Genomic DNA, 10,868 nt, shown 5'->3' on the forward strand with positions numbered 1-10,868 from the left:
GGGCCTTCAGGGGCATGGGGGTTGTATCTTTCCTATTGAATCCCGACTTTCCAGAGCCTAACACGGCTCCTGACACGTATTAGGCACCTAATAAATAATTATCACTCAAAAGAAGCAAACATAGGTTAATTGCAAAAGGTAATGGTTAGTGAATGGGGTTTCCATGAGATCACATTGAGAATGTTAGAGAGTGGATTTTTTAATTTAATTTTATTTATTTATTCATTCATTCATTTATTCATTTATTGGTTGTGTTGGGTCTTCATTGCTGCACACTGGGTTTCTCTAGTTTCGGTCAGTGGGGGCCACTCTTTGTTGTGGTGCGCGGGCTCCTTATTGCTGTGACTTCTCTTGTTGTAGAGCACCGGCTCCAGAGCGCAGGCTCAGCAATTGTGGCTCAGTTGCTCCACGGCCTGTGGACTCTTCCTGGAGCAGGGATCCAATCCGTGTCCCCTGCATTGGCAAGCCGATTCCTAACCACTGCGCCACCTAGGGAGTCCTAGAGAGTGGATTTTTATAGGAAACTTCTGGCGCATGAATTGCTGAATTTGGGCCTCTCCTTGTACAGATGTGTGAGATGCCAGTAAACACACCCGAAAATCCTTGGAAGGTGAGCTCCGAAGAGGAACGAGAACGCAAAGACCTGAGGAAAACCCATCTGGTGTTCAGCATTGACCCCAGAGGTTGCGAGGATGTGGACGACACCCTCTCGGTCAGAGCCTTGGATAATGGCAACCTGGAACTCGGGGTCCACATCGCAGATGTGACGTACTTTGTAGCACCGCATTCTTACCTTGATATTGAAGCGAGAACAAGGTACGCGCTGTCTGAAATCAGCACAACGTTTATGTATGTGACTGTAACATATTTTATAACTGTGCTAGTTTCAGATTTTTAAAACAGATTTCACAATTGGGAACAATTCTGAAGATCCCTTCCAGAAAAAAAAAAAAATTGAAGTCCACTTCCCCTTTTCCTTTAGAAAAGTACGTTAATCAGTGTACCTTTCCTTTTTTAACAGAATCTTTTCACGTGTTGTTTCCTTCTAAATTGAAATGGGTTAAATTTTTCATGTAGTAATATCCTATTTTATATAAATACTGGGTCATTACACTCTGATTTTTCTTATACAGCTAAGATCTGTGCCACTTTTTCTTTCTCTTTTATATCAGTGGAAGAATATTCAGCCCAAAGCAATATCACTTAGCAAAGTGGGAACATGGGACTAGTTTTATTACCCAGTCTGCTGCACTTGATGAAAAAGCAACGGCCTTGGGGAGTTTGCGCTGAGCTTTCGGCCGTTTTCCTCACGCAGCCCGTGTCAGCAGTTCCGCTTCTTGCTGCTGAAGGTCATGTGCCTGCATGTGTGTCGTTCGCAGGGCCACCACTTATTACTTAGCGGACCGTCGCTATGACATGCTACCCTCCATCCTCAGCGCCGATGTGTGCTCCCTTCTGGGAGGTGTTGATAGGTGAGTTTCTTTTTATCCTCAGAGCTTGTCTGGGCCCTTCTGTGGTGCCTGGTGGCTCTCACTTCTGGCCTCTTCCTCCTCTTCTTTCTAATATTCTCTCTCGCCCCCCTCCCCACCTCTGCTTTCCCCCTGCATCCTCTATCCCCTGCTGCACCACTTATTTGGGGGCAGCTTTATTTCTCTCAGCTTCCCTTCCCTTCCACTCCTCTTTTCCTTCTGTCTCTTTTCTTTCTGTCTCTTTTCTTTTTGTCTAGCTGTGAGGCTGCTTCTCCCTCTTGTTGGAATTTTAAAGTCAAAGTCTAGGAACAAATGTATATAACTTGGTACATATGTGCTCCCTGGTTGAAGCTGTTTTTCATAAGGGTCATGAATTTAAGGAGTTTTTTTTTCTATTTGTTGTCGTTAAAGTTTATATCTGCCTTTGAATAGGTAATAAAACCACATAGCCCCAAATTCATGCTCTCCAAAAGGTGTTTAGTGAAAGGCTCCCACCTTCCACTTCCCCTCAGTTACCAATTTCTTATGTATTTTTCTAGACACAATACTGTAACAAAACAAAACCCTGTTTTCCACCTTCCTATGTGGGGAAAAACCCATTCCTTCTGTGCTATGTCTTTCTTTCCTTTGAGTCTCCTTTGCCTTTACAGAGAACACTTCATATCTGACACTTCTGGTCACCAAATGTGTGGAGGTTTTTCTCTACACCAAGCAATTCCCTGTAACACCAGGTGGGTGTCCTACAATTTAATTCAATTCTGATACCATCTACCCAGCGATGGCATCAGGTTCCACAGGGTAAGGGCTCAGTCCCACACGACTGTTCCCCCACTGCCCAACTTCAGACACCATCAAAAGCCCAGGTTGTCACCATGTTTCTGACCGACCAGCTATAGATCAGAGGTTCCCACAACCCCCTCCTTGGACTTCAGATGCCAATTGCAAGTCCACGCTGTTACCTGTACTTCTGACCAACTGGCTATAAATCAGAGGCTCCCAGACCCCCTTCTCAGGTTCAGCTAATTTGCTAGAGCAGCTCTCAGAATTAAGGAAAACAATTTACTTGCGCTTACTGGTTTATTACAGAAGTATATAATAAAGGATACAGATGAACATCCAGATGGGAGAGATGCATAGGGCAAGGTATGTGGGAAGGAGCACAGAGCTTCCAGGCCCAGGGGAGCCACTCTGCCCAGCACCTCCATGTGTTCACCAACCCAGAAGCTCTCCGAACCTCATGCTTTGGGGATTTTATGGAGGCTTCATCGCATTGGCATGACCGATCGGTAACTCCACTTTCAGCCCTTTTCCCTTCTCAAGAGAATGAGGGGCAGGGCTGAAAGCTTCTAATCATGGCTTGGTCTTTCCAGTGACCAGGCCTCGTCCAGGAGCCCACCCAGAGTCTCCTCGTTAGAACAAAAGACACTTCTATCTCCCAGGAAATTACAAGGGTTTCAGGAGCCCTGTGTCAGGAGCTAGGGACAAAGGCCAATATATATTTTGTATTATTTCACAAATACACACATACGCATGCACACATGTGGACACATGGTCTTTCTTTGTTATACAAATGGTGACTCTACATATATATATAACACTATATATATATATATACACACATATATATATACTGTTAAGACCTTGCTTTTTTTTTTTTAACTTAACCATGTATCTTGGAGATCATTAATATGGAGATCATTCCATATTAATAACAGTTATCTATCTGTGGAAATTTGGATTGTTTCCAAACGTTTGCTATTATAAACAAAACTGTACTGAATTACTTGGACTATAACTCATTTCACATTTTTAAAAGTACAATATCTCTGGAAGATAAAGTCCTAGAAGTGGAATTTCTGTGTCAAAGAGTATATGCGTTTGTGTTTAAATAGATAACAACCAAATCGCTCTCCACAGAGGTTATGCCAATTATATTCTCTCCCTCAGTGCATGAGAATGCTTGTTTCCCCACAGCCTTGCCAACACAATATGTTGTGGTTTTTTATCTTTGCCAATTTGATAAATGAAAATAGTATCTCAGAGTGGTTTTGATTTGTATTTTTCCTGCTATGAGTAAAGTCAAACATTTTTTTGTATGCCTAACTGTCATTTATGTATCCTTTTCTGTGAACTATTTCATGTTTCTTGCCCATTTCTTTTGCTTCCTTGATCTGTTAGTAATTGATATATAAGATATATATTATATTTATTATAAATTGTATATATATATAATTGGTATATAATTTCTTTACACATTAAGAAGTTAGCCCTTTGTTATTTATGTGAGTTGCAAATGTTAGAGTGATTTGGTGGTAAAGGGGTTCTTTACTAAGTGAACTTTTTGCTAATGAACTTTACCATCAAGACTGATATCCTAGTTCAGTGTCATCCTGTAGCATTCGAAAGGCTTTGTTCTCCTTTGCTAGAGGAGAGCCAGCAGACTTGACTCTATCAGTGCTATGCTGTTCTAGGGAAAATGGAGAACCGTAAAGTCAGGTTTGTAACATTACATGTGAACTCATTTCAGATTTGCTCAGAGCCCTACAGAACCTAGTCAAACCTTGTTTTAATTTTAAATATCTTTTGATTTAGCAGTAGAGTGTTTGAATTGAAACATCGAAGCAGAAACCTGTAGCAATGTCATTTCTTTCATTACATTTAGGATCTAGTTCTGTTTATTTCAAAAATGGAAGAATTAAATAATGATGTGAGTGTGACTGGTTTTGTAGGTATGCTGTAAGCGTCATGTGGGAATTGGATAAAACGTCTTATGAAATTAAGAAAGTATGGTATGGCAGAACCATTATTCGATCAGCATACAAACTCTTTTATGAAGCAGCCCAAGAATTACTGGATGGAAACTTCGGCATTGTTGATGATATTCCAGAATTCAGGGACCTGGATGAGAAGAGCCGACAAGCCAGGCTAGAGGAGTTAGTGTGGGCAATCAGAAAGTTGACGGACATAGCCCGCCACGTCCGAGCCAAACGAGACCATCGCGGTGCCCTGCAGCTGGAAGGCGTAGAGGTACGCATCCAGCTGGACGAGAAAAAGAACATTCATGACCTCATCCCCAAGCAGCCCCTGGAAGTGCACGAGACCGTGGCTGAATGCATGATCCTGGCCAACCACTGCGTAGCCAAGAAGATTTGGGAGAGCTTCCCTCACCAGGCCCTGCTGCGCCGGCACCCTCCTCCACACCAGGAGTTTTTTTCTGAACTCCGAGAGTGTGCTAAAGCAAAGGGCTTCTTCATAGATACACGGTAATTCCTCTTTTGAAGGGGCAGGGAAATTGAAGGGGGTGCTGTACACTTATTTATCTTATAGTAGTTCTTAAAATGTGACAGCCAGATTTTTGACCAAAAAATAGAAAGCTTCTAGGCTTTCTTCATTTACAGTAATGTAGGTATAGAAGCTGCTGCTTCTTTTTTTTCTTTTTTTTTTTTGGCGCTGTCGTGTGGCTCACAGGATCTTAGTTCCCTGACCAGGGATCGAACCCGTGCCCCCTGCAATGGAAGCTCAGATTCCTAACCACTGGATCGCCAGGGATTTCCGTAGAGGCTTCAAATTAAAACAAGTTTATTTAGGGATAATTTTGACCCACTACAGTTTGTAATATAGAAGTAAGGAACCTGTTATCCTTGATTTAATTTCATCTGCACTTTAGGCAAATGCCAAGATGTAATCCTATATTTTAATACTTTCAAAATGCAGGCTATGTCTGTGGCAGTATCATAAGACACCACAACAATGGTAAATTTATACCATCCCGCCATAGAATGAGACTTTTTTTCTCCCTATCTCCAGGGTAAAATATTTTCCCTGTTAAAAATGATGTATAAAGGGGATTCTTTTTTTCTTTAGATTATTTCAGTAATTTATTTTTGTTAATGATAGGGGTATCTTCTCAGTGAATTCAAATAATTTCCTAACAGTGAATAAGCTAGAGCTAGAAAAGTGAACATATAGCATTATCTAGAAATTTCAGGGGGAAAAAGTGGTTGATTGGAACTTCACCTATCTTTTGGAACCAAACAATGTTGAAATAAACACATTTGGGATAGAAAACTGTATCTGGTTCTTTCATCTTACAAATGTAAAAGTCCTTTGATAGAATTCCACTTTTTCTGCATCTGTTTAGATGATATGACAACAGTAGAAGGCAACATTTGGATCGTAGAATGTAGCTAGAGAAAACCTAAGTGAAGTTTAAAGTGATGAATTAATTTAAGAAGAAATTAGCTTTTCCACATGAAAGAAAATCAATGATCAAATAAATTTAACATGATTATGGTGACTAAAGTAAAAATACTAAGTATGATAGAGTTTTCAGTTCTTGTTTGGCACATATATTAATAAATTTTCAAACATCAAATAATACAAAAAAGGGGATTCTTTTTTCAGTGTTTTGTTGTCAGTAACAGGTGCCAATTAATAATCTTTTATTCATTTATTAAAATGGATTTTTTTTGCTTTTCTCTTTAGGTGATAGTATCTCTTACTGGTTTAGTCCCTGTTGAGCTCTGGGTGTGTGCCAGGCGCACATGCTGTGGGCTCTCAGGTGTTATCTTGGATCCTTTGTTCATATTTCACAGATAGGGAAATTAAGTCCGGAGAGGTTAAGTAACTTGCCGATCATTTAGCAGCTAGTTAGGGCAGAGTCGGGATTGGAATCCACATCTATCAGACCTGAAAGCTCACATTTGCGCCCACTCTGTCACATTGCTTCTCCTTTCACCATCCACTGTCTTTCCTTCCCCGTTTCCCTTGGCAGGTTGCAGCACAGAACTGAACCATATGCTATATTATTGTATTGTTAACATAACTCTATATTTCCTGGGTTTTAAAAAACTAAGAGTAAATAAATAGGGTGCTTCCTCTTTCCCTCTTTAAAAAAAGAAAAATAATTTGGGTTTCTTTTACCTGTACACCTCAGGTTTAGTTCTCTTGTTTTTTAACTCTCTCTGGCTCAATATATATATACATATATGTATTGTATATAAAATATTAAAATATATAATATTAATATATATAAAATATTAATATATATAATATTAAAATATATATTTTTGGCTGACATGTGGGATCTTAGTTCCCTGGCCAGGGATGGAAGTGTGGAGTCTTAACCACTGGACCACCAGGGGAGAGTCCCTGGCTCAGTAATTCTTTTTTGTTTTGTTTTGTTTTAAGCTCTTTTTGGAGTATAATTACTTTACACTGTTGTGCCAGTTTCTGCTGTACAACAAAGTGAATCAGCTGTATTTATACATATATCCCCATATCCCCTCCCTCCCCGCAGCTCTTTCCCACCTTCCCTATCCCACCCCTCTAAGTCATCACCAATCATCGAGTTGATCTCCCTGTGTTATGCAGCAGCTTCCACAACAATTCTTGATTTTAAAAAAAATCCATTCTTTGACCTGTACAGGATGCTTAAGGTTAAGGGTGTTAGGAATTTAATTCAACAAGTACCTGGCCACCCACTATGTGCTGAACATTAACTCACCTCATAGGTTCAGCACATTACTCTTCAGTACTTAAGAAATGTATTTGAGGGAATTCCTTGGTGGTCCAGTGGTTAGGACTTGGCACTTTCGCTGCCAGGGCCTGGGTTCAATCTCTGGTTGGGGAACTAAGATCCTGCAAGGCACGCAGCATGGGAAAAAAAAAAAAAAGAAAAGAAATGTATTTGAATTTTGACACACTTTCTTTGTTTAAACCTCAAAAGCAAACTAAATTTCTATAGTTGAGGAAAGTTGCTTCTGAAGTGTGTCCAAATTAAACTACTGGCAGATGAACATATTTAGATGGTGAGTGAAGGGTTCCCTTCAGAGTGTTGACTTGTAAATGATTGCTGGGGACTAAATAAGGGTCTTTCGATTTTTTGTCAGGTCCAATAAAACACTGGCTGATTCTCTGGATAATGCGAATGACCCCAACGATCCCATTGTCAACAGGTTGCTTCGGTCAATGGCTACACAGGCCATGTCTAACGCGCTGTATTTCTCCACTGGATCGTGTGCCGAGGAAGAGTTCCATCACTATGGTGAATGATAAAATTTCCCTCTGTGTGGCCATAACCTTGAGCAAGTTGCTTAAAAAGTATTTTTTTCTGTTTGTTTATTTTGATTTTTTGGTTTATTTTTGAAGGTCTCGCATTGGATAAATATACTCACTTTACCTCTCCAATAAGAAGATACTCAGATATTATAGTACACCGATTGTTAATGGCAGCCATTTCAAAAGATAAGAAAATGGAAATTAAAGAAAATTTGTTCAGCAACAAAGATCTTGAGGAATTATGCAGACATATCAACAATAGAAACCGAGTAAGGAGTTTTTAATTCTTACCCATCATCTCTTTTGCTAACAGAATATCAGCTTTATTGTATAATGAAATAAAGTATATTCTAGCAAACTGAGCTCTAGAATTATTCCAACCAATGAAATAAGATGAAAAATCGTAAAGTTTGTTGATTAGCTCTCAATACATTTACAAATTTTTTTTTTTTTTTAAGAGATTTATTATTTTTTGGCTACATTGGGTCTTCATTGCTGCATGCGGGCTTTCTCTAGTTGCAGCAAGTAGGGGCTACTCTTCCTTGCAGTGCGTGGACTTCTCATTGCGGTGGCTTTTCTTGTTGTGGAGCACGGGCTCTTAGGCACGTAGGCTTCAGTGGTTGTGGCATGTGAGCTCTAGAGCTCAAGCTCAATAGTTGTGGCACATGGCTCTAGAGTGGGATCTTAGCTGTGGCACATGGGCTCTGTAGTTGTGGCTTGCAGGCTTTAGAGCATAGGCTCAGTAGTTGTGGCGCTCAGGCTTAGTTGCTCCGCAGCATGTGGGATCTTCCCCGACCAGTGATCGAACCTGTGTCCCCTGCATTGGCAGGCGGATTCCCAACCACTGCACCACCAGGGAAATCCCTACAAATGTTCTGAAATAACTTAATGTGGATTTATGAGATTTAACACAGGTTAGATGTTTTTCCCAAAATGTAGAAATGTGAAAGATTATCATCTTACTACCCAAAGATAATAACAATTCTAGACAATGTTTTTTATTTTAAAAAATATCCAATCATAACCTGCTGTTTGAAATCTGCCTTTTTTCACTTAACATGTTATTGATAGCACACCATGTCAATATAGGTACATCACTAGTTTAGAAACTGCTTTTTACTCTATTTTATATTGTTGCTAGTGGCCATAATGCTGTACAGTTTAAAACTAGACCATTTGGTGATACACAAAATTAGAAACTACCGAAGTGTTTAATGTTATTTTCTGTATCCAGTGTTCTAGTTTGATATTGTGCAGTATTATAGCCACAGTCATGTTGGTTTAAATATTTAGTTCCTCAGTCACACTAGCCACATTTCATGTGCCCAATAGACATGTGTGGCTAGTGGCTACCTATGGGACAACCCAGATACAGAACGTTTCCATCAATGAAGAAAGTTCAGTTAGGCAGCACTGTTCCAGGCAGTCTAGTTTATTACCATCCTGTGTGTACACTTTTACAGACTTCTCACATTTTGCCTGGATAAATTTCCTGGTAATAATGAGTTGCTGAGTCAAAAGGGGTGCACAAATAAAACTTTCATACCTATTACTGAATTACCCTACAGAATAGCAGTTCTAATTTGACTTCCACCAGCAGGATTTTGGTAGGACAGGCTTGAAAATAAAGGTAAGACATAGACCTGGAGACTTCCTCTTCCTGAATGAACTATAAACAGTTTTTAAATAACAAACAAGTTATTTTCTTAAAAGAGTTAATTTTCTAAGACATTTTTGAGAGAATGATAAAGGGTCCCACAAAATTGATTTAATTCATAATAGAGACAAATAGTTGTATTAATAGTTTTATGGAACCTAGCCTTTTTTTAAAAGACGTTGTTTCTGTGGGAATATGAATCATGTTTCTTCTGGGGATGTCAGGGAAGTCCATCATCAGGCTTTGGGGTTGTACTTCTTCTTACAGGCAGCACAGCATTCTCAGAAGCAGTCTACTGAACTCTTCCAATGCATGTATTTTAAAGACAAAGACCCAGAAACTGAGGAGCGTTGCATATCTGATGGGGTTATTTATTCAATTAGGACAAACGGTGTGCTTGTGTTTATACCAAGGTATGTTATTTCTAACACAATAGTTAAGAAATCACAGTTAACCTTATAGACATGGTATAGGTATATTAGATATAATTTATTAAAGCATTTATTTAGCAACTGTTTTGTAGTTCACATATGTACATAATGTAAAAATATATTTCATTAGGGAAGTATAAAAGGAGATTAGAATCTAGTACATATGTGTCAGTCTTAGAGTTTTACTTTCTTATTTAGCAAAACATTTTGTTTCCAACTGCTCAATGAAATAGATAGTTGGAGGTAAATCAGATGAAAAGTTTTTTTTTGTTTTTTTGGAGTTTTTCATCTATAAGAACTAGCATTCTAGCTAAGTTTACAAGGTATGCATACTAAGATTATATTATCTCTGGATTTTTATTCTGACAATGATTTCAGGTTTGGGATTAAAGGTGCTGCTTATCTAAAAAATAAAGATGGTTTGGTGATCTCTTGCGGTCCAGATGGCCATTCTGAATGGAAACCAGGATCCCTTCAAAGATTTCAAAACAAAATCACCTCTACCACGACAGGAGGGGAATCTGTTACATTCCATTTGTTTGACCATGTAACAGTAAGTCTGTATTACATGAAATATTGCTTTCAATGCAAAGAACAAAGAATGTGATTTAGTAATGTGTATCTTCTCTATTATAGGTAAGAATATCCGTTCAGGCCTCACGTTGCCATTCCGATTCAATACGGCTTGAAATAGTAAGCAACAAACCATACATGATACCAGATACAGAACTTTTTCAGCAGAGTTCCCTCTTGCTAAAGAGTGATTTAGTGAAAGAAGTAACTAGATCTGTGGAGGAAGCTCAGCTTGCTCACGAAGTCAAAGTAAACGTCAGCGAGGAAGATTATCAGAAATACTGCCAAACAAAGGGAAGAAGCCTGTACACACTTCTAGAGGAAATAAGAGACCTCGCTCTCCTGGATGTTTCCAACAGTTATGGAATCTGAAACTTTTTACTTCATTAAAAGACCTTTGTCTTATGTGAATGTTTTACCTTCTTTTAAACATTAAGATATAATTTTCTGTATCGCCCAATGTCACCCAATCCCTGATTGGAATTAGGTAGATATTTCACATATTTGTGAAATGTTTTCTTACCATTAATTTAAGTTGCATTAAAGTACAGTTAGGTCACTATGGAAAGTGATTTTTCAGAGATGTGTAGATACTGAATCTTGGCTGTGCAAATCAGGTTGCCAGTCTTGTTAACAAACCCAGAAATGACTTTTGGTTAGCTTTTCTCAAATCTGTTA

At 39.0% G+C, this 10,868-nt stretch overlaps 1 protein-coding gene across 5 annotated transcripts in view; it reads left to right on the forward strand.

The window, feature by feature from the left end:
* DIS3L (DIS3 like exosome 3'-5' exoribonuclease) overlaps positions 1-10,846 on the forward strand; it is a 36,302-nt gene extending 25,456 nt beyond the window's left edge. For 3 of the 5 annotated variants that reach the window (XM_057722930.1, XM_057722928.1, XM_057722931.1), the window contains 8 exons: positions 569-816; positions 1,380-1,472; positions 4,199-4,732; positions 7,361-7,515; positions 7,620-7,798; positions 9,454-9,599; positions 9,996-10,170; positions 10,254-10,562. In XM_057722930.1, coding sequence (XP_057578913.1) covers positions 569-816; positions 1,380-1,472; positions 4,199-4,732; positions 7,361-7,515; positions 7,620-7,798; positions 9,454-9,599; positions 9,996-10,170; positions 10,254-10,562 — 1,839 coding nt within the window. Of the gene's footprint in view, positions 1-568; positions 817-1,379; positions 1,473-4,198; positions 4,733-7,360; positions 7,516-7,619; positions 7,799-9,453; positions 9,600-9,995; positions 10,176-10,253 lie in introns of those variants that run through there. The other 2 variants (XM_057722927.1, XM_057722929.1) reach the window with 2 other exon arrangements.
* Positions 10,847-10,868: the final 22 nt, after the last annotated feature.

The sequence above is a fragment of the Hippopotamus amphibius genome, chromosome 2 (assembly GCF_030028045.1).
Source record: "Hippopotamus amphibius kiboko isolate mHipAmp2 chromosome 2, mHipAmp2.hap2, whole genome shotgun sequence".
Classification (NCBI taxonomy): domain Eukaryota; kingdom Metazoa; phylum Chordata; class Mammalia; order Artiodactyla; family Hippopotamidae; genus Hippopotamus; species Hippopotamus amphibius.